The following is a 25045-nucleotide window of genomic DNA, read 5'->3' as shown; positions in this document are numbered from 1 at the left end:
CGGGGGGGCGGTCGGGGCGGGGCGGGGGGGGGGGGGGGGGGGGGGGGGGGGGGAGCAGAGGCCGGCCGAGGCGGAGCGGGGGCGGAGCCCGCAGCAGGTGAAGACGGGAGGAGGGGGGACCCGGGCACCCAGGGCTCCAGGAGAGGGCGTCCTGGCGTCTCCTTGTTCCCTCCCGCTTTCTCTTCTACTTGCTGCCCTGGGTCTCCTGGATTTACGGTGTCACTGCAGCCAGGGCTGGGGGAACAAGACATCTAGAGGACGGTGTGTGTTGATACAGGAAGCTGGAAACTAAGATGCCTGGGATCCCGGGAAGGGCTGAGTCTGGGGGCGGGAAGTCTGGTCACAGGCTGATATGGGGTGGGGAGTGCCTAAGTACTCTGGCGAGGGATGGGGCCTGGCTGGCTGGGACACCTGAGTCCTCTCCAGAGTGATGGGCTGGGCAGGAGCGGAGGGTGGGGCAGAGAATGTTTAGGTACTAGTTTGTTTCCCTGGCTCTGGATGGAGCAGGATGCCTGGGGGCTGGGTCTCAGAGGAGAAATGTGGGGTTGAAGATGGACCCCAGGTTGATCTCTGGCTGGGGTCCGAATGCCTAGGTCCTTAGGGAAGGTCTGAGGGAAGAGATTGCAATCAGTGGACCCAAAGAGGTGGAAATAGAAGCTTGCAACTGAGATCATTACGGCAACCAGAGATGACAGAAGATCAAGAACTGAGGCTCAGCCTTGTAGAGATGACCTGGATTGGTGTGGGGATGGGAGCATCTATCCAGGGCATTCCCCATTAAGGTGAACTTGGACTGAAGAGGACTGGTAGGGGGTCTTTGATGAGGTGGAGGGGAGGATGGAGGATAGGACAGAATGTATGGGCTGGGGAGAACGTCAGGGGAGAGGCGGAGTACAGGACACCGGATGTAGTCTAAGGACCAACAGGATGTATTCTAAGGCAGGCAACTGGGACCGCAGCACGAGGCTGGAGTCTGGGAGTCTACGAGGTGTCTGGGGAAGATGCAGCTGCTGCAGCCTGGACCTGTCTGTACCTGCCCCAAGAGGGAGGGCAGCAGGAGGATTTCCCAGAATGCCAAGCAGCCAGCTTCAGGCCAACCCCAGCCAGAGGGAAAGGAGGTGTGAGTAGGAACTAGAACACTTGGGATTTAGGGACAGTGGAGGCAGGGAGGATGAGGTCGGTAGAAGGGTGGGGGGACTGGAGTCTTGGAACAGTCTAGGAAAGAGGAAGGGGACTGAAGACTGGCATTCCTGGGTTCTGCAGGGAATTTAGGACCATATGGCTAATTAAGGTACAGGAAGTTCAAGTTCCTGTTTCTGGGCCTCAGCAGTCTCTTGTCCTCACCCCACTGATCTGGTTTGAAAAAAAGATCTGTGTCTGTACCTGCCAAGATGCTCCAGCTCAAGGGCAAGTGAATTCTGGGGGTGCTAAAGCCTTGGTCTTGTTCTGATCCAGAGACCCAGAGATCTGAGGGGACTGTGGCCTTGCTGCCCGAATCTGGCCTTGGGGGAGAAGGTAGGGTCTCCGACCCCATCAGAGGAGGTCCTCTTGCTCCGGATCCGACCTACCACCATGCTGTTCGAGCCTAGTATCACAAAGCCTGCTTTTCCCAGACCTTGTTATCTAACCCCCTTGCCTCTTCCCATTCTTTCTCCTGGGTGGACTCAGAGAACAAACCAGAGTCAGCATCAGGCGTGGCTGATCAGTGACAGAGACCCCTTTGCCCTCAGCCTTGTCCATCCTCCCACTCTACCCCCAGGGACCCTGAGTTAGGGAGGTCTTAGAAGAGGGGTTCCTTAGCTCACCAAGGGGAGGCAGCTGGCTGGAGGGCAGGGTGACCTTGCAGGCAGCTGGAGGGGGACAATGTGTGGGATGAATTCATTATTGATGAGCCCTGCACCCTGGGCTACTAATGAGCCCAGGCCGGCTGCTCTAATTGATGTCAAGAAACTTGAGACCCCCAGATCAGCTTCCCGCCTGCCAGCTGCCTCTACTGAGCCCCCTCCCCCTTCTGTGCCCCCAGCTGCTCTGTTCCCTTCCCAGGGCCTCCTTTCCATCTCCACTGACACAGACGAGGCTAGGACTCAGGCCTTCCCCTTCCCCTCTTGTCCCTTTGCATCACTCAAGTCTCAAGATGGGAGGCAGACAGGCTCTGGAGGGGCTGGGAGATTGGGAAGGGGAAACAGACCAGAGCCTGAGAATTACAGTTCAGGGACAGAGAGGCTGGTGCTGGGTTACATCTGCAGCATTGCTGAGCCCAAGGAATTCTTATCTCGTTTTGTGCATCCTCGGGAGAGACCTTGTCACTCTCTGAGACTCAAAGGTACAGGCACTATACAGACACGCCCATGATACTAGCCCAGTACTCACAGCCCACTTCCCCTCCTCATTTCCTCCTCATAATAGTATAAGAAATCTCAGATTTGGCCCCTGGAGTTAGGCTGATGCCATTCCCACCCATCCCCCGAGAGGGCGAGTATGGGATTTCCTTCCTGGAGAATTCCCAGTGCTTTGTTATGCCACAGCTGTCATCCTTGGAAATACTGCGTGGCTCTTTGCTTCATCAGGTCTCACCCTGCCTGTCAGTCCCTCTTCATTTATGGGTTCTGGGGAAGAAGTTCCCAAGTTACGGAATTATCAAGAAGTCACAGATTGGAGTGTGGAGCGGGCTTGGCCTCCTAGGAGAGATGTTTTTGAGATCACCTGGGTATTGATAAGCAGGAGCCTAAGTTAATAAGAATAGCCCTGTTGATGGGGGAAGAAAGGTGAGGACCTCGTCTCCTCCCCTCCCCAAATTCCCATGAATTTGTGGCTATGCTGCCCTCTGGCGGCTGAACTCTGGTTTAGCAGGACATGAACATCTTTGCCTCTAACAATCCCGCTAGCATTTCAGCACCCCTCTCTGTCCTCTTCCTGGATATTAGGACAGTCCTAGAGGAGACAGAGGATCCTGAGGGGTTCCCTCACTCTCATTTCTCTTCAAAGACCTCAAGGCCATGTTGGTTAAGAATGAGGGCTTTCACAGTCAGGCAAGGCTGAATTTGAGTCTGTGACCTTGGGCAAGTTACATAACTTCTCGGGACCTCAATTTCCCCTTGTGTAAATGGGGTTAATTGTACCTACTTCACACATTTAATTTCTATCAAATTAAATGAGATACTGTATGTAAACTATGTAACACTCCCTCTACGCACCAGAATACAATGGGCAATGAAAACAAAACAAAAACCCAACTGGCTTTCTTCTGATTTAGTTCTGTGGCCTTTTCTCGAAACCCATTTCATTATTCTGATTTAGGAAAGCCCAGGTGAGTCTTCTGGACCATCTTCCCCCACCTTCAACTTGGATCGCCCCCTTTGTATTCTTCCCTAACCCTCAAACCCAAAGAGAAGGGATTCCGCTCCCTTCTTTCCTGGAGGTGCTGGGACCAGATCTGGCGGGGCTGGGTGATGAGCAGAGGAGTCAAGCCCTTCTTTCACCCCTGCCATCATCTCTTTCACTTAAGAAAAGGGAACCCCAAAACTAGTTCCACAGTTGCTGGGGGTCATACTCTTGGCTCCCAGTGGAAAGAAGCTGCAAGAAACAAACATTTCCTACCCACCAAGCGGTCTGGTTCCAGGAAAGTTCTGGAAAGAGTGGGGATAGGACAGATTCCAGCTCTGGTCAGTGGGGGCACCGGGCCGGGTTTATTGCACTTGCAACAGAGTTTAAATAAGTCCCGGGTGTCCGGAGCCAAGGTGAAGGGAGGGTTGGGCAGGGAGAGGAGGGGCAGCGTCAGTGCAGCTGGCGGGCAGAACCCAGATCCTGCAGACCGGGGACAGCGGGCTCCCCCTTTCTCCAGGGGACTGGTAGGGCCTGTGTCCGGCCAGTGTTAAGGTTCCAGATCTGTTGCCATCGTGGCCCCTTCAGGGTCCTGGGCAATTCCTGACTTCTCCTGAGTCAGAGGTGGATTGGGCCTCCAGGCCCAGGTCTGGAGCAGGCTCAAATGTAGTCCTGGATCTGCCTAGTTAGGTTACCAATGTCTGAGTCTGGGTCCCAGATCAACCCCAGGCCCCAGGTTCGATCTGGCCCTGTTAGAGTTCTGATTCCCCTTGCAGCTGGTTCTGGGCCAGCATGGATCCTGGTGTGGGATCTGTCCTGAGCGGGGCCTGGGGCACCATCCACGGTTATTGTTCCTTGTTGGCCCACCGGGGTGGGGGCTGTCCAGAGCTGCCATGTCTCGCTCCCCAGGTTCCAGGTTCTTAACTGGGGGCTTCTGGCAGGGCTGAAGACAGATCTTTGCAGGCTGGAGCTGGACAGGAAGTCCTGGTGGCACGTCTGAGCCGGAGAACTGGGATTGGATCCCCCAGTTCTGGTTCCAAGTTGTTTTCAGGAAACTCTCCAAAATGCAAAGGCTACAGGGAGGCTGGGGCCTCTGTCCCTGGATCTGAGTTCCCCCATCCATGAGGAGGGCATGTGTAAACGAGGGTCCTTCACAGTGCATGGGGGGAGGGGATCCCCAGCTCCACACCTCCCGGCTCTGGCCCTTCAAGTATGTCTCTGGGCTGGGGAGAGGAGCTTCTCCCTGGCCCTCAGCACCTTCAGGAAGCGCCCAGCCCCCTCCCTGTCAGTAGACTGAGGGGTGGGGGGACTGGACCTTCAGGATTGGGAGTCTGGGATCGGGAGGAGTCAGGCATCAGAGGTGGCTGGAGGCTTGAGCTGAGCTTTTTCCATGGCGGTGCCGTATGGGAGGGAGCGTTTGAAGAATCCGAGCTAATGAGGGGAAAAGGAGGGAGAGTTGAGTTACCCTGCTTCCCATTTCTCCGCAGATCTTATCCCAAGGGGGGATGAAGATGACTCTAGTGCTTCCAATCTCCCCATCTTGCAAAAGTGGCCCAAATTCAGGCTGTTAAGACTACCTCTCCAAGAGGTCCAGTGGGTTAAGAGGGCTAAGGTTGGGGGCACTTTGGTGCCGTAAAAATGCCCCCAGTTCAGCCAGAGATGGCAAAAAGGTTTGAAGTCAAGTTCTAAGTCTCATTGCCTAGTAGTGGCTGCCTCTTGAGAAGGATTCTGAGGCTACTTCTAGGGTATGAACAATTAGTGATGGCTGCCAGAGGTCTCTGGAGGAAGTGACAGCACAAATGCCGCATACTGGCCACTTGTGAGTAACATTGATTTTGAAAGTATAAATAAACTTATCAGCTTGAGTCAAGAGAACATTTTCTAAGCTAGGGGCTGTAGAATGAAGGAAAGGATCCTATAGGCAGTGTCCAGATGGGATGCCTGTGGCCAGGGAGAGGTGGGGACATGTGGCTGGAGAATTGGTCTGGAGGCAGATGCTTGGGACTGTGCTGCATCAAGGGCAGAACCTGGTGAGAGAGAGGCCAAGTCAGGTAGGATGTGGCTGACCTTGTAGAGGATATAGATGAGCAGACCTAGGAGCAGGAGGCCAATGAGGATGGCTAGGATAATGATCCAGAGCGGGACGCTGTGGCTGCCTTCTGCCTTGATCCACTGCACAGCTGTGGCCACCTGGGCAGCAAGTCAGGAGAGGTCACTGAAAAGCCGTTAGCTCTCCCCACCCTACACTTGGCTCCCACTTGCCACTGGACCTAGACCCACCTTTCCCCTTCCACCTTGGGCTAACAGAATTCTGATCTTCAAAATTCAAATTCCTGGGACTTCCCTGGTGACTCAGTGGTTAAGACTCTGCGCTCCCAATGCAGGGGGCCCAGGTTCGTTCCCTGGTCAGGGAACTAGATCTCACATGCATGCTGCAACTAAGAGTTCGCATGCCACAACTAAGGAGTCTGCCTGCCTCAACTAAGACCCAGTGCAACCAAATAAATAAAGAAATATTAAAAAAAAAAATTCAAATTCCTAAAATGTGCATTATTGTCTCTAACTTTTGGGCTTTCACACCTGCTAATTCCCTCTCCCCAGAGAATATTCCTTTCCTGACTGGTTAGCCCGGTAGATCCTATTTATCCTTCAGGTTTTGCTTAAACATCACTTCTTCCAGGAAGCCTTTCCCGACTCTGCAAGCCTGTGTTCAAGTGTCCTTATGAGGTGTTCCCGTAAACATGCTGGCACTTGTCACACTGTCTTCTCACTGTCCTGTCCATCTTGCTTATCATTGTTTTCCCAGGACCTAGCACAGTGCCTGGCACACAGTAGATGCTCAATGAATATTTGTTACCATAATCAGGCCAGCCCCCGTCGCATCCCAGTGCTAGGGCCAGGCCCAGCACTCTGGCCCGGGACTCACCTGCAGTTCCTTTCGGGGAAGCTGCCGAGGCAGGATTCGGTAGGGCATCTTCAGGGCTTCATACACAGCTTCACACTGCAGACTAAATGGCTGGTGTTCCCGCTGTGGGTGGTGGAAAGGTGTTCAGGGTGGCCTCTTATGGTATCTAGGAGGTCATTGGGCTCCCCATGGTCTGGCTCTGGTTATGATCTTTCCCTATTTTGGACTCATTCTCTTCTGAATCTCTCTCTGTGTTCTTTATATGAGATAATAAATGTGTAACTGAATAGTTACAATTAGATGACAGCATGTTCAATAGAAAAAGCATTGTTTTGGAATCATGAATATGGGTGAAGCACCCAGGATGATGCCTGGCCTATAAGATGCACTCAATAAATGACTACTCTTTACTGTTCCTACATCTGCTTGCCTCTCTGTGATGGATATGTCTTCCGTCTCTGTTTTCTATCATTCTCTGCCACTGGTCCTCCTCCAGCCCTCCCTCCTCTGAATGGGCCAGGAAACGGAAGCGGTCGGTCCCAGTGTGGCCACTAGGTGGCGCCAAGGACACACAGCCCTGTCCAAACAACGGTGAGGCGGGGGAGCGCGGCTGCCTGGGTCCCAGTCACCAAAGCGGGTGGCTAGGGCAGTGGGGAAAGCGAGCGTCAGTCCAGGCAGGCCCGAAGGTCGGGGGTCAGGACTGAGGTGAGGCTCCCTCACCTGGAGGAAGGTCTTGGCCCAGACGCGGAAATGCAGTAGCAGACTTCGGCTTTCTTGCCGGTGCAGCGGCCCCAGCTCACAGCGCAGCCTGAAACACTCGGCCTCCGGGCATTTCTGGGAAGAAAGCGGAGGCTTGAATGCGGCGTTCCGCCCTGCTGGTGGCTCTGAGGATGCAAACAGATACTCAGCGCTTCGGCCCAGACCTCATTCCCAGGAGGACTTACCAGGATCTGAGGCCCTGAGGAGGCAGGGCTTCGGCCTGGAGCATCCCGTCTTTGCAGCCGGTGGTGCTGGGAACCCTCGGGATCCAACTGGAAGAGGAAAGGGACCATTAGCTGCCTCTCTCACCTCATTACAGCCTCTAAGTCAGCCTGCATCTGGGGTCCAGAGCAGCTTCGACCTGGTCTTCCACCCATACAACTGACCACCTCCTGTGGCAAGGCACCGACCTCAGCACTGAAATACGGAAACGGGTGAGACTTGATCCTTGGAGTTTACAAGGAGGAGATGTCAACAAATAATTAGGGCCCCGTGCCTGCCTTGGGGCCTTTGCACTGGCTGTCCCCTCTGCTTGGAATGCTCTTTCTCGAGTCTTCACACACAGGTTCACCCTTGTCTTTTCATGCCTCAATTCACCTGTTCCCTCCTCAAGAGGTTTTCCCTGATGACTCAAACAGGCTCTGAGCCCTGCCCTGCCCCAGCATTTTAGCACTGCCCTCTCAACACTTCTCAATATTCTCTCTCTCTCTCTCTCTCTTTTTAATTTTTATTGTCTCTTACCCTCCACTAAAACATAAACTCCATGAGAGTGGGGACCTTGTGAGTTTTGTTTGGTGCGATCTTTCCTGAGCCTGTAACATGGCTCAGTGCATTGTTGTTTATGTGTAAACGAGCTTTAAAACAGGCACTGGGGCCCAGGGGAGCGGCTCTGAGGAAGGCTTTCCGGAGGTGGTGGTGCCGAGCTGGGCCCTAGGAGTACACCAGGGCGAGAAGTCAGGGAAGGATACTTCAGGCAGAAAGACAGAAGTGCAGTGCATAAAACAGTCTTTTCCCCTCCCAGCGTCTCAAGGTGTCTGTGGGCCCTTGGACCCCCTTCCAGTGGCCTAAGTCCTAGCTCCAGGCACACCCTACTTGGCTCTTGTAGTTTCCCGGCGACCTTCCCCAACCACCCTCGACTTGGTCCCCTCACCCCCAGGCCAGTCCCTAGGCCCCTCACCTCCAGGCCCTGTGGGTTGGGGGGGTGACTGGTGGTGCAGTTGCTGAGTCCTGTGACCCTGGTCACGTAGAGGAGCTGCTGACCTTCAAGAGCCTGGGGACAGCTGAGCTCCAGCACGCCCCGGCTAATGGAGCTGGGGCCCAGGTTGATGAGCTGAGGAGAGGAGGCCACAGTGATCATGGGAAGGGAGGGAGTGATTCTGCCCTGTTGAAACCCAGGTCCTGGTGGCCCTCTCATCCCTGCTGCGAGTCTCCCATCTCAGGAGTGAGGGAGGAAATCAAAGGGCAGAGGCGAAATCCTCTCCAACCAACCCTCCTGGAGGAGGTGCTTCCATCCTTCCCCCCGACCCTTTTTTTTTTTTTTTTTTTCTTTTTTGGCGGGAACTTAGTTCCCCAACTAGGGATTGAACCCGTGCCCCCTGCAGTGGAAGCGCGGAGTCCTAACCACCGGACCGCCAGGGATGCCCCATCCTTCCAAGTTGCTCAACTGGCCGGTCTCTCACACTGATCCTGCCTAGGCCTTTACCTCTCACTCTCCACTCGCCCTCTCTTGCTCTCAATCCCTCAGGCTGGTCCCAGCCATCTGTCACTCATACAGCTCCTCCTTCCCTGTCATTCATTCTAGTCCGGCCCTCCACTCCCAGTAGCCCACCTGGGGACCAGGGCCTCCCTGCCTCTGTCCCTCCTCACCTCATAGACGTGGTGGACAGCAGGGCCCACGTCCCCCTCCTCCTGTGGCTGGTCTCGGGGATGCCAGTCGCTCACTGGGAATAGCACTGCCTCGGGCTTGGAGACACTAAAGAGGAGGGTGGTTTAGAGGACAGTGGAAGGTACCCCATCCCATATGCATCCTTTCCTAGAAGTCCATCTTGCCTCCCAGAGAGCCCCATTTTGCCCGGGCACTGACCCGTTAAGGGAGACCTGGGCCTGAGCTTCCACGGAGAGCTGGAAGGAAACCACTTCGCTTTGCGAGTTGTTGAGATTCTTGCTGTGGGATGGAGGAGAGACTCAGGTGGTGCTGGAGCCCAGCCAGGAAGAATTTCACCTGCACCAGACTCCGCCCCTGCCTCACCCTCCTAGGCCACGCCCCCAACTCAGCCTCAGCCTGGCCCCACCCACTCCCTACCTGAGGATCTGGAAGTCAAACTGGATGGTTTTCTTCGTGTCCCTGAGGTGCGGGACTGTGAACCGAAGGCCACCCCAGAGCTGTAGGACAGGGAGGGAGGACAAGGGGGCCGTTAGATTGGGCGTCTGCCAAATCCCAATTGCAGCCCTCCTTTCCTATCCCACAGCTCTGCTCAGGATGAGCCGGTCACTTTCCCTTGGGTCCTCTCTCCTGTCCCAGACTTACACTGGCTCCCGCCTTCATGGGGTTGCCCAGGTCACACACCAGCAGGCGGCTCTGGTTCACAGCAAAGTAGTCACAGCTCAGGCTGGAGAAGTTCTGGAGGTGGGGTGGGTGCAGGTAAGGCTCTGGTGTCCCTCTGGCAGGATCTCCCGAGCCCTGGCTAAGAGTCCCCTCTCACCCCTGGATGTCTGACGAGTCCTGAGTACTCAGCCTCCGGAGGGGCCGTGACGCGAAGCTCTGCCTCGTAGGCGCCGCCCTCACCCACATTCTGGGCATGGAAAGTGAGGTTCAGAGAGTTCTTGTCGCCCAGGTACACGTGGTTCTGCTCCCTGGAGGGGACACACAGGGTCAGGGACACTGGGGAATTAATCCGCAAACCAAGACAATGGGCCATAACAATAATAGACACCGTTTACTGAGTTCCAACTCTATGGCAGGCACTAGGCTAGATGCTTTATGTAGATTATTTCATTTAATCCTTCCCCAAAGCCAGAGAAATAGATGCTCTTATTCCCACTACACAGATGAGGAAGTTGCATAATTTCCCAGGGTCACACAGCCAGCTAATATGTTCCTATTCTACTTTTTCACATGCCAGGTGCTTCCGAGCTCCACGCGTTCTGCTAGGAGACCTTGGCATCTGGAACCCCCCAGCTTGACATCAGCCTTCACTTACCCAAACACTTCCAGCTGTAGGTCTGGCACACAGATATTGTCTTCTCCACAGTCCAGCAAGATCTGAGCCTGGGGAGCAGGGCAGCCTTGAGAGGGGGAGTTGCGACCCCCTCCTAAGCTGTCGGCTCCCCACTCCAGGGCCCCACCCCTAGCGGCCCAGGCCCCTCTCCTCCCGGCCTGTCTCCCCACCGTGCCCTCACCTTGTCCTCTATGCGGCTCTTGCTCTGGTAGTGTAGGACTGGCCGAAGGCCGTGGCTGTCCACAGGGGCTTGGGGGTCCAGGGAGAAGTTGAGGGCGATGTGAATTGGGGAGAGTTTGTCTCGAAACTCTGACTCGTTCTGGGGCCAGGGGAGAGGGTTCACAGATTCAGGGGACACAGGGGACTTGGTGGCCCTGCTCCTCACATCTCCCTTTGTCCACTCAGGACGCTCGAGAATTCAGGTGTCCAAACTTGACCATGCTCATTGCTTCAGAGGCAGCCTGGTTCCCAGCTCCTCCAACAGAAGGGCCCCCTTCCCCAGCCTCCCAAAGTCCCAGGCCCTTCACTGGAATCTCCCTGTCTCTTTCCCTTCATGAGGGGCCCCCAGTTCTACGTGGCCACTCTTCCCAGGCCAGTCCATTCCCTGCCCTCGGGCCCATACCCTGAGGTAGATCTTCATCTCTCTGCAATCCTCCCGAGCCCCGTTCTGGATGAGCAGGGTCTGGGTCAGGGTGGCCTGTCGGGAGGCCAGGAACAGTGCCCGCCGCGCTCCACCCTTCTGCTTCTGCCAGTCCAACTGGAGCTCCACCGTGAAGCCTGCAGCCGGGCACGTATGTTAAGGAGCATCTGCCCCTCCCTTCTAATCTATCCAGAGGGATAAGAGGTCCCCGAGTCCCCAGCCCTTCCATCCCCATCCCAGTGCCTGAAAGGTTCAGGCAGTCTCTCCCTCACCGATGGAGTCAGGAACGTGTTTTCCAGAAGCATTGAGGCAGAAGCTGAGATTGATGCTAGAGGAAGACCAAAGGGAAAGCTGGTGTATCCAACTAGAACAGGCATCCTATTCCCTACCTGCCTCCCAGACAGACCCAGACTGGGACAGTCCCATTTGTCCACTTCCAAAGACCTGGTCTCCCTCCCCACTTCCAGGCAGATATGAAGCACCCCCAGACTCCATCCCTGCAGTCTCCTGGGAACCCCACTCACCAAGCTGCAGGGTTGCCCCCCAGGCTGCAGCTATGCTCCTCTGGGTTGAACATGGCGGGAAAGATGGTGAGGGAGGCACTGGCAGACACGATGGGGCGACCCCTGCCAAGAGTGGATGTGGGGTCAAAGAACTGAGACTCCTCAGGAACCCGGGCACAGGAAGCTGACGCCCAAGCCCCAGGATCCCAGTTTGTACACTTCCCCAAACTCAGCCCTGTTGAGAAATCCCCCAGTTCCCACGTCTCCCACGCTGCCCCCTGCCCAAGTTCATACCTGTACACCACAGCCTTGTCTACACCAAAGGACCCCACAATCAGATCTGCAAGAAGTCAAGAAACTACCTCTTACAGCAAGCCCCAAATCAGAATCCTTCCTAACCCCTTCCAGTTGCATTGTTCAAGGAGGCCCAAGTGAGGGGACACCGCCATCTGGTGGCATCATCCTAGAACTGCACCCAGGAGCTTAGGAAAGTGCATTAGAGGGGCTAGGGTTCTGTGACCAGGGAATTCTAAGGTGAAAGGGCCCGCTGGCACAACTCACCAGGGTATCCGTTGCCATCCAGGTCTCGGCCTCCTCGAAGGGCGAAGCCAAAGAAGTCCGGCGTGTGGCCAGCTGCCCATAGGGGCAGCAGAACCTGGGAAGGCTTAGAGGCCAGGCCCCCTGGGCCCCCAGGGAATACAAACACCACTCCCTGCTGGTTCTCCCCACCAAAGGCCGCCCCAATGGCTACATCTGCAAGACACGCAGCACACAGCAGTCAGCAGACCAGGAATCCAGGAGTTCAAATCTCTACCATCAGACCCCAGGACCCGGGATCCTATTTTCCCCATCTGTCATTCCCAGTATTCTAACCTCTTCAAGCCCCAAGATCCAGACATTGGGATTAAAATCCACACACCTCCTGGAGAAGTCACTGGGGGTCTTGGGTATCTTATCTGACAGCCATCTCTCCCCAGATCCCTTCTGACTCAGGCCCCCACTCCTCCTCAGCAACTTGAGCCCAGGGTGCTTACCATTGTAGCCATCCTGGTCCAGGTCCCCCAGGGGGGTCAGGGAGCTGCCGAATCGACCAAACTCATCATGGCCAGTGAGGGTAAGGGTGGGCATGGGCTCCATGCCGGCCGGGCGCTGCAGGTAGATGTAGACCCTGCCCACCTCCTGCGGCCGCCCGTCGGCTGTGCGCTCCATGAGCAGGGGCGCCCCTACCAGCAAGTCGTCCAGCCTGAGGGTAGGGGAAACCCAGCCATCCTGAGGCCCCGCCTTGCCACGTCCCCTCCTCAATCCCAGTGCCAGGAAATCCCAGGCATCTTGGATCCGGACTCCTTCCCACCCAAGTGAGAGACCTGAGGTCTTCTGGTCTTTGGTTCTCAGCTCTCTCTTTGCCCCTGAGCCTAGGGAATGCAGGCAGGAGGAGGAGAATCCAGAGAAAAACTCTCCTTGCATTTTTCTGTCCCGCCCCTACTCCTCGTCCTGTGCTGTGCCCCTTTCCCACTACTCACCCGTCCCCATTGATGTCTGTGGCAGCCACTGCATAGCCAAAGTAGGAGGCCATCTGGGAGGGACAGAAGGGCAGCAGTGGGTCAGAATTAGGGGGTCAATCAACAAGGGCTATGGGGGGAAATCAGGGACTCCAGGGAGCCTGAGAAGTTGGGCTGAGCTTATTGGCTCAGGGCAGGGGCTTGGATGGCAGAGGGCCAAGCTGGGTTGTGTGTGTGTGGGGGGGTGTCCTTACCTGTTCCCCTGAGAAGTTGTAGAGGGACCGGATGTCTGAGCCATTAAGGATGGTGACCTGGGGACGAGGAGATATACCCATTGGTCCCAGACTCCCAGACCATCCCATGGATGGAGGACAAATGGGTACAGGATACCCAGGGACAGGCATTCCTTGGAGACCTAGACCACTTATCTCCTAATTCCCTCCTTTGCTTTGCCTCACATTCCCATCTCTATATTGGGTAGCTCCATCCCAGGGCAACTTCATTATTTTCCTCCATGTCACTTATCAACTACTACTGACAGATTTCGTACTTATCTGTCTGTTGTGCCTGTTCTACCTACTAGAATGTCAGATAAGTGAGGGCAGGAGCTTTGTTTTGTTTTTTGCTTTCTCCCCAGAGCCTAAAGTAGTGCTTGGTGAGCAGCTGACACTCAATAATCATTAGCTGAATGACTGAGGCCTCATCCACCAGCCCTCCCAAATCACAAACACTCATGGCTCCCCCGACGTGCCCCCTTAGTGATGGGCCCTTCCGGTCCCCTGAGTCTCTCGACTCCCTGTTCTCTTTCCCAGACTTGCTGCTGTTCCTCTGGTGTGAGCCCTCCCCCAGGAATGCTGGAGAGCCCCCTGGCCTCCCCCTGCCTCGGGCTCTCCCTTCCCCTCAGCAGCCTTCCTCCATGGCAGTGGGACCGATCGCCCTAGAGCCGGTCTAGGAGGGACACAGCTGGCTGGGAAATCCGTGGTGGTTCCCTGAAGCCATGGCCCAGTCTCAGCTTCTTGGCTGGTCCTCTGAGGCTCTGGAGAATCCGGCCCCAACCTATCTGTTTTTGCCCAACCTCTCTTTAGTCTCCTCATCCCCAATCAGCCCATGCTGAACTGGCCTGAATTTTTGTCCTTTCCTTCCCTGCCTTTTCTCATGCTCCCGCCTAGGATGCTCTTTCCTCATCTCCACTGATCTTTCGTAGGACCTTTTCTGATCCATCGCTGCCCTAGAAAAGAGGTTATTCTTCCCTCTAAACTGCTGTATCATCTTGACCACTTTTCTGAAATTTATCCTAGTGCAGAAAGAATGCTGACTTTGGAATAGGACAGGTCTGGTTTTAAACCTCTATCCGGCCACTTACAAACTGGGTGATCTTAAACAACTTACTTGGTCTCTTTGAGCCTCAGCTTTCTCATGTGTAAAATGTGAATGGTAATATCTCCCCTGATAAGCTCGTTGCGAAGAATAGAAATCATGAGTGGACAGTGCCCGATGCACTGAGGGGCTCGTGACTAGGAGCTGCACCTTAGATTACAATCACACGTGTGTCTTATCTTACATACTTGATTAGAAGCACCTTACAAGATGGGGTATGATGTCTTATTCAACTTCTTATCTCTTACCTTGCCTTAATAAATGCTGGTAATTGAATGGACTCCTATAGCATTCTTATCTATATCCTTTTTAAAGCACTCGCCATGGTCTAATAATAACAGCTACAGTTGTACCCTGCCTTACAGTTCGCTAAGTACTTTCACGTGCATTATCTCACTTCATCCTTACAAGAGCCTTGTGAGGTCAGAACTATTATTATCCCATTATAAAGAGAAGAATGAGGCTCAGAGAGGTTAAGCAGACTCAAGGTTTTTATGGAATGAAATGGGGTAGGAATAAATCACAGATTGATTCATCCACAGTGAGTGCCAGAACTCAAACACTGGTCTGACCCAAGAGCCTCTGTTCTGATCCACTTTCTTCACCCTCCCAAACTGCCATGCATGGTTCTTTGTGATTAGCCAGGGGACGGGAGAGCAAGGAGGGAGGGAGAGTCAGGTTGGGCCTTACGTAACCATAGGTGAGGTTCCCTTTGGGCACGCCAGCAATGAAGTCTGTAGAGGGAAGAGAAAGTTGTAGGCTAAGGTCAGGGAAAGGGGAGTCAGACAAAAATGGTGTCTCAGTCCCTGTGGCTCCGGGTCCTGGGTCTCCATCTGCCCCCTCCCTTGGCCCCAGCCTGGGGACGCACTCACCTTCTGTGTCATCACCACTGAATTCACCTACAGCCACAGAGTATCCTAGGAGACAGGGTGGGCGGATATTAGGATTCCTGCTTTGGGGACCCCTCTGCCCTGGCCCATCCTCAATCCCTTCCCCACCCCTACTGGGCCTTCACGGGCAGCCTGCACATGACACATAGGGCAGGAGGCTGGGGATGCCTGGGTGGGAGAAGGGAGGTGGGGTGGGGGGGTGGGTGAGCGAGGACAGGGGCCCCTGAGGTTCTCCCCCTGCAGCTCCCACCCGGTTTGCTCGCTCACCCAGGTAGCTGTCATCGTAAATGGAACTGGCCTGGCGAGTCTGCAGCTGCCCCTGAACTGGGTTGATCAGGTACCCGGGGTAATAGGATTCTGCAATCTGCTCCTGGGTGGCGGACAGGATCTGGCCTGGGGAAGGGGATGAGGAGGGGGTGGCTGGAGGAGGAGCTGGCAGGGATGGGGGCGCTGGGGGCTGACGGGGTAGGATTTCAGAAGTCTGGTTCAAGGAGGGGAAGCTTGTGGAGGGTGGTGGGAGAGGATGGGTAAGTTTCAGGAAAGGGAGAGGAGAACTGGGACGGGGGCAGAGGAGGGAAGGATGGTGATCTCGGGCTGGGAGAGGGATGAGAGGCCAGGTGCGGGAGACAGATGCAGGGATAGAGGAGGAAGGGCTTACCTTGCCAGAAATAGCTCCCTGGTCCGCCCAGGACCACACGCCCAGTCTGTGGGGGGAAGGAGGTGAGTCCACATCTGGTCCTGATTCCCCTGCATCCAGCACCCACAGCCACTCTCCTCCCAGATACCCCCTCACCTTGGTGAACTCGGCACTGAAGCCCCCTTGGCAGTAACCCTGCCCTGCTGCCTGGCTGAAATCTGCAAGGGGAGAAGGTGGTGGGAAGGAGCTCCACACAGATGGGTCAGGCAGGAAAGAGGAGAAAGCTTGGGGAAGGAGATGGGAGAGGGGGCCAGAGAAAAGGACCTCTCTGGACCAGACAGTGAGCATCAAGGCTGATGGGGGGTGGGGGACCGTGGGGATTCACAGAGAAGGCAGACTCAGGGCTCGCGCCCCCTCTTGCCCTACCTGAGCGGCACGGTGCATACTCCAGAATCCGGGTGAAGTTGTCTGTGGAGAGATAGCAGGTGCCCACAGGATCGCTCAGAGGCTCCTTCTCGGTGCGCCAGCTGTAGAGGGGAGCACAGGCCTGGGAGGGCCCAGGAGGAGGGGTTCCAGGTTTAGTCCAACAGGACCTCTCTTCCCCGCTTCCCTCACTGCGCTCCGCTAACCGCAACCATTGCCTCTCCTGCCCACCACGCCACTTAATCTGCTGGCCCTCACCAAGATGGAGGAGCCATGGGCTCGCACCGTCGCTCCGAACCACTGCAGGGACTTGTACTCCACAGGCTCCTCTCCCTCGAGGCTGGACGGCGGCGAGGACTCTAGGATCCGAGAGCCTTGCGGAAGTGAGAAAGGGGAGTCATGCCAGCTGCAGGCAGCTGAGCCCTAGAGCAGCCCGTGCCCTCAGCCTGGGGGCACCCAAGCACTTGCAAGCCCTGAGCCCATGACTCATGGGAGGGGGAGTGGGGAAGGTCCTTACAGTCTGCTTGTTGTAGCCTGACTCACCTTCCCCTGCACGCGTGCACACAAGCCCATGTGCACACATGTGCACACGCACACACACACAGAACCTGGGGTTTCTGGAGTTGCATTCCCCTGGTCCGCCTGCCTCCTCACCCAGCTGGGACAAGGATGCTTACGGTGAGGTGGGGAAGAAAGGCTATTTCCTGAGAGGGCTACCCTCTGGCTGCACTTCTTTGTACCTGGGCCTGTGTCTCTAGCAGCATGTGTTCTATGTCCATGACCTTTCTCACGTCACTGAATCTCTGCCCCTTGTGTCTGCGTGTGTGCGTGCGTGCATCTGTCTGTCTGTCTGTCTCCCTCCTTCCAAACCCTCTCTGCCTCTATGGGACAGCCTTTTTTTATTCCTCTGCTTCTCATCTGTCTTCCAGGTTTAAAAAAAAAATCGGTCGGTTTTGTGCTCTTACACCACCCCTCCCCCACCGTCTCCATCTTTTGATGCTCTCCTCTTTTGTCCCCTCACCCCAGTTTATCTCTGGAGCCACACTGCTCAAGTTCATGTCCTCGCTCTACCTTTTACTAGCCGTGTGACCTTAGTCAAGTTACTTAACCCGTTTCCTCACCTATAAAATGGGGATAATAACACTTCCGCGCCATCGTTGAAAGGATTAAGTGCGTTAATATATGTAAAGTGCTTACAACAGTGCCCAGTATATAGCAAGTGCTCTTGAAGCGTTAGCTGTTATTATTGTTTCTCAGCCTGTCTCCTTCCATCCCTCTCTGCATCTACTCCGGACCTTAAGCTCCTTGAGGGCGGGGGCTTAATCATGTTTCAATCCCCTGCAGTACCAGCACAGAGCCTGGCACGCATTATCACTTAGTCAGTGCTTAGTTAAATGAATCGAATAGGCTCTGTGACTCTCCCTGTCTTTGTCTGTGTTACTGCCCTGGCCTCCCTGAGTTGTGGGTGATTCAAGGAAAATGAGAGCCACATGTTTCTGAATCATGCCCGCCCTCCTTGGGCTGGGCTGGATTGGGAACGTGGTGTGAGTGCCACGGGGAGCCGCTGCACCGCTGCACGGAGCTGGAGCCCCAGAGCCTCAGAGCACGTGGCCCTGGAACTGGTCAGGCTCCGCCCCTCGCTCCAGACCCCGCCCGGGCCCCGCCCCCTAGCCTCAGCCCCACCCCTTAGTCCCTCCCTGAACCTCCACGACCTACGAAGGGGGTTACCTTTGCTGTCAAATTCAATGGGGGTGCACTGTGCCGGGCTGGTGCCCCAGGGGCAGAGGTAGACGGCACCGCCCTGCAGCACTCCCGGCTGGCTGGTGTTAGCCTTGGGCGCTCCCACCAGCACGCTGACCCTGCGGAGGGGAAAGGAGAGGCAGCTCAGGGGGGCTCCTAGCTCTTCTCCAGTCTCCCCAGGCGGGAAGGACCCAGGCCTCTGGGCCAGGGTCTGGGTGGGCGTGGCACAGATGCCCCCCCGGGTTGTATTTATATCTCAGAAGATGCCACGGATGCCAGAGGCACAGGCCGGAGTCAGGCGGTCCCCATGTGCCGCTGTCACTAACACAGCCTCTCCCGCCTCCCCCCACTCTCTCCCCTCCTACCTTCCCCTGTCATTAGAAGGAGGAACCAGAGTCAGTTCTGGGAAGAGGCCAGGGCCAGAGCTTCTCTATCTCCCCTATGGACCTGCCAAGACGGGAGATGCAGCCCCTAGAACCCCAGGGTCCTCTTACCTAGCCTATACCCTCTCCTCCCAAGCCAAAGCCCTTCTCTGGGCAAAACCCAGGCGTCCAGCTGCCCAGCTGCCCAGCCCTGGGGCCTGTAGGAGGAAAATGTGAGTCTTGGAAACCAGGCAGTAGAAGTGGAGAGAGGAGCTGGAGAATGGTGATAGCAGATTGTTCCCCTGGGCCTGGGCCTGGGCCTGTACCTGCCCTCACCCTGGGCTGTGGTGGGACCTCCCCATCCTGGCTGGGTCTCTGTCAGCCTCTGAACCCCTTTCCCATATACCATTGCTTGGAGTCTGAATTCAGATCCTGCTCTACTGGGGTCTTAGTTTTGGACACAGTGCCTCGTTCCCCCTGAGACGAGGAGGAGAAGGTTGCCTTTGCTGGGGGTCCTATGTAATGGGGTGGTGATAGCTAAGGTCCTGGATAATTTTCCTGCCTCTGGCTCTGCCTCTATCATTCCTGGGTCCCTTGCCTCCAAGACCTCTGTGCAGCTGTCAGCCTTCTGGGCTTTCTCCTCCAGTCTCCCATGAGGACTGCATCTGGCAGCCGGGGCAACTGAACCAGTGTCCCTGCCAGCCGCCAGCCTTGGCCTCTGCTCTCCTCCCATATCTGACTCTGGCACTGCTTCTCCATCTGTCCCTCTGTCCCTATGACTGCTTGCTCTCTTGGTTTTGGTTTTAGGGACCTCTCTCTCTCTCTCTCTCTCTCTCTGATCTCAGATCTTGGGCTTCTCCATCTCTGTGGGTTTCTGGCCCCTTTCAGCTTTCAGCACTCCCAACACCCACCCTTTTCCCGATATTTGGATCCCTTCATTAGCCTTTCTTACCAGGAGTCCCCAAGTCAGGGATTATGGTAGAGGTCACAAAAGCGGGGGTGTGTGTGACGGGGGATGGGAGACAGGGCGGGTGACAAGAGATACATCGAGTAGGGGAGTGGGGGGGGTCCAAGAGGAATAGGAATGGGAACCCCAGAGGGAGCAGCTCCAAGGGACTGAAGCAGAGAGTGAGGGTGGTCTAGCAGGGCCAGAGGATGAGGATGGAAGAAGAAAGGGTCCAGAGGGATGGGAGGGGAGGCCTGGAGTGAGAGTTCCTGGAGTGATGGGGGGTGGGGTGCCAGCCTCGGTTACCCTGGGGACAGGAAATGTTTACTGCCTGTGGCTTCCTGTCTGTTTCCAACCTCTCACTTCGCCGTTTGTCTCCCACCCGCCAGCCTGCTGGGCCCCACCCCTCTCACTCAGGCAGTACATTCAGTAGGGGGGTGGGAGCTGGCTGGCTACTCGGGAGGCACAGTGACCTGGTGGGCTGCCAGGCCTAGTAGGTGAGGTTGGCGGTGGGGAGAGATTGCATTGCCCCAGGGCTGGGGGAGGAGAGAGGGGTGCAACCCTCTGTAGCAGAGGCAGCCGCAGAAAACAGCAGTGGTACAGGGGTTCTGGGTCAGGCAGTAGCTCAGTGTGGACTTGGGAAGACCCTCTCTCTCTTCCTCTGGGTGAAGAGGTTGAACAGGTTATCTCAAAGTCTTCCGGAGCTCCCATACTCTTCCAGGAGAGCGTAGGGGCTTGGCCAAGGGACCCTGCTCCCACCCCCAATTTTCCCACCACTCCGTGGCGGGGAGCTGAGCCTGAGTGCTCCTGGGATGGCCTGAGGAAGAAGCTTGGAGTCTGCCAGGGTGGGAAGGTGAGAGAGAGGCCTTACAAGGGTTAGAAAGCCCACAAACCTGTGGGCTGGGGCATATGCCGTGGCTGCGTGAAGGTGCAGGAGATCTGGGCTACAGGCAAGGGACACAGATCCTGACCCAGACTGGCCCCGTGCCGCCCATGGCTTATACCTGAGGATGCAGTGGCCCTTCCTTCCCAGCTCCTCCAAGTCCGTCCAGTAAATAGTGCCCGCCCCCATGTGCCAAGAGAGGCGCCCAGTGGCGGGGGTGGCACGTCACATACCTTATCCTTATTCTCCCACTCCTAGTTCCTGCTTCCTAAATCCTGCAGCAGTTGGGTCCTACTAGGGGTCCAAGAAGGTAACAATGGAGGGTCCTTGGGCTCTTTTCAATATTTCAGAGAGCCTAACGGAAATCATGCGTTTGCCTGATAAGGCAGCCCAGGCTAATTAAAACCTCAAGTGTATTTGCTTTGGGCTGGAATTATATCAACTCCTGTGGGGAACCTAGTTATCTCATATTGGTCAGAAGCTCTGATTGGCAGCTATAGAAGTCTTCTTGTTCTAATTTTTGGTTGCTAAAAAGAAACAGGAAAAAGGAATTAATTATTCCTTCCTAAATGCAGCTTGGCAGATAAACTCTTCCAAAATATAGAGACCAAGGGAAGAAATAATTGCCAAAATTTATTTTGAAGCCTCAGAACTCTGATGTTCTAGAGCTGCTTCTTGGAGACACAGGCTGCCTCAGCACCATGGTTTGAAGACTTTCTTGTAGATGCCTCAGGGCTGCCACATGGAGTAAGCAGAGGCCAGTTTGGTCCTGACACTCCTCTCCATCTTCTTTCAGAGCAACCTCTTTTCTCTGTTTTATATAGAATGCCCTGGTAAGATATCATTTGAATTGAAAGAAAGAAAGAAAGGAAGGAAGGAAGGAAGGAAGAAGGAAAGGAAGGAAGAAAGAAAGGAAGAAGGGAAGGAAGAAAATAAAAAACTGTAACAAAAAATACTGCTGACCTAGTCCCATGTCCTCATTGTACAGGTGGGGAAACTAAGTCCCAGAGAAATTAAGTCACATATCCTGGGGTCACTCAGAATCCTTCTCAACCTAAGAACCAGAAGCCAGGAATCCTGATACCTAGGCCACTGTTCTGGTCTACCCCGTTGCCAATTTGTTCCCTCCTCTCCTCACCACTATCTCCCCAGCCAGGCTTCTGATTAACCAAGTTCCTGTTCAATACATGGTTACTGTTTGACTCTGTTGGCCTGACAAGGTCGGGGGTGGAGAGTAGCAAGTGGACCGGACCCAGCTCCTGCAGGTCCTATGGCAGCCCTGGCCAGGCCAGAGGAGACACCTGGTTCTGGGTCCCCCAGTGTAGTCTCGAGGGAAATGCCTGGCTGGCTGGGAAGGAAGAGTTGCCTCCACTTGTGGCAGCTCCACAAGGGAAAGGAGCTGGGCTAAGGCTGGTGCACCTTTCAAGCGCATGTCTTGGGTCAAGTCACTTCCCCTCTCCAAGGCTTGAATTCTCTACCCATAAAATGATGGGTTGCCCTTGAATGGTCCCTAAACAAACTTCTAGTTCTAAACTTCTATGATTCCTGAAGCTTCAGTTCATATACACGCATAAAATGGGAGCAATAATGCTTCGTCTGTCTAAGGCTAGGATTTTTGTAATGATCCAACAGAAAAACTGATATGAAAGTGCTAAGGAATGTGAGGCACTATTATTACTATCACTGCCATAAGCAAATATTAAAAGCAAGTAAGAAATAGTGAACATCTTAGACAAAGAACTAGGTGGTGTCCAGGGAAGAGAGAACCAGAAACAGAAAATAGCTACCTCATAAAAGTCATGCCTCCATGTATTGATCACCCTCCGTGGACCAGGTGCTTTTTATATATATTGTCTCGTTTAGTCCTCAGAACAGCCTCATAAGTTAGGTGTCTGATTTTCATGAGAAGACCAGGCTCCAGGATTTAAGTCTTAAGTAACTCAGCCCAGCTCACACAAAGAACAAGAAAGTGGTGGGGCCTGGACGCACACCCAGCTTGGCCTGACTTAAAGCCTGCCCCTTTCCTACTGTGTAACCTCTCTAGTGCTTACCCTGCCCTCTGATGCTGTTTCAGTTTCCACAGTGAGAGGTGATGAAGGGGGCCAAGAACACTGAGGCCCTCCCTCTCCAGCAAAGGCCCCAGGTGAGGGGCTACATTTGTCCCCCACAGGTAGGAGGGGTTGAAGTCCCAGATGTGGTGGGGAGGGAGGTCACCGGGGAGGTGGACTGTTCTGAGTCCTATTCTAAGAGTGCTTTGTAGAGAGAAAATGAGAGGGGGAGGTGCGCAAGCTGGACACCTGGGTTCCCTTGGGAGAAGAGAGGAGCAGAAGGGGAGGGGGAGGGGATGAGACTGCTGGGTCCTGCTTTAGAAAAGGGCTTTTGGGACTTTAGGATCAGGCCAGGGGCCAGACAGACACCTAGGGAACCAACTGGGAGTGTGTGAAAGTCCAGATGTTTCAGAGGAGTGTTTTAAAAGGGAGATGACACTCTTGTTAGGTGCGAGTGGGGGTGGGATAAGAGGAAGGTTAAGAGCCAGATAACTGGATACCCTATTGTGGGGGAGGATCCCATCCCCTCCCTCCCTCCCTCCCCCTTCTCTACCCCCGTTAGGTTTGTGGTAAGCAGTTGCAAGGGGCCTGGGGGAGGCCGGGCCTGGCAGAAGCTCCAGGCCAGGGTGATGCAATGGGGTTTGGGCAGGAGGCCAGGGGGGTGGGGTGGGCGCTGGGTGCGGACCTTGAATAGCCCAGAACCAACAGCTGGGGCCTAACCATCCTCCAGACAAAGGAGAAGTTTGCCCCATACCCCAAGTGAATTACCTAGATTAACCCCTTTTCTCCAAAAATTAAAGGAAATGAGTAGAGATCAGTTAACTGTATCATGTGTAGGAACAGCTCACCTCTGACAGAGGTCCTATCAAAGCTGGATACTAGGGGTTGTTGTGCTGGTGGCGACGGTGGGTAGCAGTGGCAATCTCAGAGCCCAGAGGTGTAGAAAGAGGATTCTTCCAGACATCGTGGAGGATCAGGCACCTGGCACCTGGGAGTCCCCGTCCCACCCCAGGAGCAGCTTCCTTCCCCTCTCACTCCCCCCGACATTTAGGCAAACACCCTTGTTCTAATGCTGCCTAGCTCGTTTCCCCAAGCCCGTGGGCTCCCCATTTTCCTGGCACACAGGGTCCGCTCTGCTTGTCACCCTGCTGAGCTGGGAATGGGGGATCCTCCTTTGAGACTTCCCCGGTCTCTGAGGTCCAGTGTTCTGACGCTCTTGGGCCCTGCGAGCCCGCGTCTCCCCAGCTTCCGACCCCAACCCCAGAAGTCCCGGTCTCAGTTCAGCTCCAGCCGACAAGCTACAGGAAATCAGTTTTTCTCTTCCTCCCAAGAGCTAGAGGAAGAGGGAAACCGCCCACCCCCCTTCACGGGCGCACACACACCCCTCCCGACACATCCGAGCCCCCACCCTTGGCTGAGCCAGCCCCCAGCCCCGGCGCCCCCCAGGACCAGGGTCCCGGGACTCTCCCCAACTTCCCGGATCCCCTCTTCTGAACAGAGATTGGGGGTGGCGGGCGGAGTAGGAGACCGAGGAGAAAGGGGAGGGAGCCGCCGTCCCCCTCCCGAGTCTTTCCCGGTCTGAGTTGAGGGGGGAGGGGAGGATGAGGCTGGCCCCCATTTAACCTCCGGACCCCTCCAGCCTCCGACTCCCTTCTTACTACACACAGCTCATTCTGCTTCGACCCGTTCTCTCTCCGCACAATGGCCCTCAGGGGTCCCGGGGTTCCCCAGTGCTCCAAAAAGCCCACCCTGGCCTCCGCGCCCCCTCTCCGTCCCCATCCGCCTCCGGTCCCGGCAGCTCTCGGATCTCAACCAGAGACCCTCTGCTCTCCGTTCCCGCGCCCTCCTCTCTCTTGGCCCCACGACCCCGGCCCAGACTTCTCCAGCTTGCAGCTTCGTGTCCTCTCCCCACCCCACACGTCTCCCTGCTGATCGCTCTCAAACTCCTGGCCACCCTCCACGCCGGCCACCGTCCCCTCCCTACTCCATCGCGGGCCCCCAACTCCGGCGAGGGCCCCCAACTCCAACCCTAGTCCTTCCAAACTCCGCCTCCCAAACTCAAGCCTTGGTCCCCTCCAGACTCCAGCCGCGCCCCCTGTCTCCAGGCGCGCACCCCCGACCCCGCCGGCCCGCCGCCAACCCTCCTCAACTCACCCGTCTGTCCCCGGCCGGTAAAAGTCCACCGAGAAGCCGAAGAAGGAGCCCGGGGGCCCAGAGAGCACCGCTGGGGCCTCCGCGTCTAAGTTGAAGCCCCCGACCCTGGGCGGCGGCGGCAGCAGCAGCAGCAGCAGCAGCAGCGGCAGCAGCCGGGGTCGGCGCCGGGGGCCCCAGCGCAGCTGCACGGCGAGGAGAGCGGACCCTGGCGCCCGGCTCCCCATAGCGCCCGCTCTTCCCTGTCCTGGGGCCACCGACCCGGAGCCGCTTCCTAAACCTCCCAGAGGCGAATGACTCAACGCGGGGAGGAGTTTGCCAAACTCCCGGCTGAGCCCTCCCCCCGCCTGCCGGGGGGGCGGGCGGGAGGGCATTCCTGGGTCCCTGGAACGCTGAGCCCGCGCCCCCCACCCCGAAGGGGCGTGGGGGGGACGCACCTCTCCACTTCCCTCGCCCCAGCCCCAGCTGGAGGCCGGTTGTCTGGACTGGGTCAGACTGGGCTGGTTTGGGCTCTTCCCCCTCCTTCTCTCTGCTTCCCCCTACTTCCTCCCGCCTCCTTTCCAGATGTACAACGTAAACGCTCGGAAAAGGAGTCGGAAAAAGGGAGCGGAGAATTTCCTAATGAGGAAAGGAATCACCTCCGGAGGGCGGAGGGAGTCTGAATATGTGTGTGGGGTCTCCCTCACCAATTCAAGGAGGAGGCTTCGGGGTCTAAAGGCAGAGGAGACACCTCTGGCATCTGG

The 25045-nt window shown here is 55.9% G+C and overlaps 1 protein-coding gene across 1 annotated transcript; it reads right to left on the bottom strand.

Annotated features, from left to right (window-relative positions):
• Positions 1 to 3658: 3658 nt before the first annotated feature.
• ITGA5 (integrin subunit alpha 5) lies at positions 3659 to 24770 on the bottom strand. Its single transcript, XM_007125704.3, has 30 exons — positions 24306 to 24770; positions 17901 to 18031; positions 16431 to 16546; positions 16176 to 16296; positions 15906 to 15967; positions 15771 to 15816; positions 15380 to 15505; positions 15095 to 15139; positions 14913 to 14956; positions 13100 to 13156; positions 12867 to 12919; positions 12381 to 12589; positions 11908 to 12099; positions 11641 to 11686; positions 11368 to 11469; positions 11116 to 11171; positions 10826 to 10980; positions 10385 to 10522; positions 10186 to 10253; positions 9688 to 9838; positions 9513 to 9605; positions 9288 to 9367; positions 9069 to 9149; positions 8852 to 8957; positions 8163 to 8315; positions 7171 to 7257; positions 6947 to 7060; positions 6248 to 6349; positions 5389 to 5511; positions 3659 to 4752 (listed from the first exon to the last, which is right to left on the bottom strand). Exons 1-30 carry the CDS (start codon positions 24674 to 24676, stop codon positions 4669 to 4671), a joined length of 3312 nt encoding a protein of 1103 aa, XP_007125766.2. The 5' UTR covers positions 24677 to 24770; the 3' UTR covers positions 3659 to 4668.
• Positions 24771 to 25045: the final 275 nt, after the last annotated feature.

Source organism: Physeter macrocephalus, unplaced genomic scaffold, assembly GCF_002837175.3.
Source record: "Physeter macrocephalus isolate SW-GA unplaced genomic scaffold, ASM283717v5 random_80, whole genome shotgun sequence".
NCBI classification, from domain to species: Eukaryota; Metazoa; Chordata; class Mammalia; order Artiodactyla; family Physeteridae; genus Physeter; species Physeter macrocephalus.
Note: the sequence above shows the minus strand (reverse complement) of the source record. Positions and strands in the feature narration are given on the sequence as shown.

What these genes read in the sequence shown, in the direction of transcription:
- ITGA5 (XM_007125704.3), bottom strand. Translation starts at nt 24,676, where the DNA reads ATGCCCTCCCGCCCGCCCCCCCGGCAGGCGGGGGGAGGGCTCAGCCGG. An exon ending in GGATGGCAACGGATACCCTG is followed by an intron (nt 11,687 to 11,907) that starts GTGAGTTGTGCC and finishes GACTTCTTGCAG; the next exon opens with ATCTGATTGTGGGGTCCTTT. An exon ending in CCTCAGGGCCTCAGATCCTG is followed by an intron (nt 7,061 to 7,170) that starts GTAAGTCCTCCT and finishes CTTTCTTCCCAG; the next exon opens with AAATGCCCGGAGGCCGAGTG.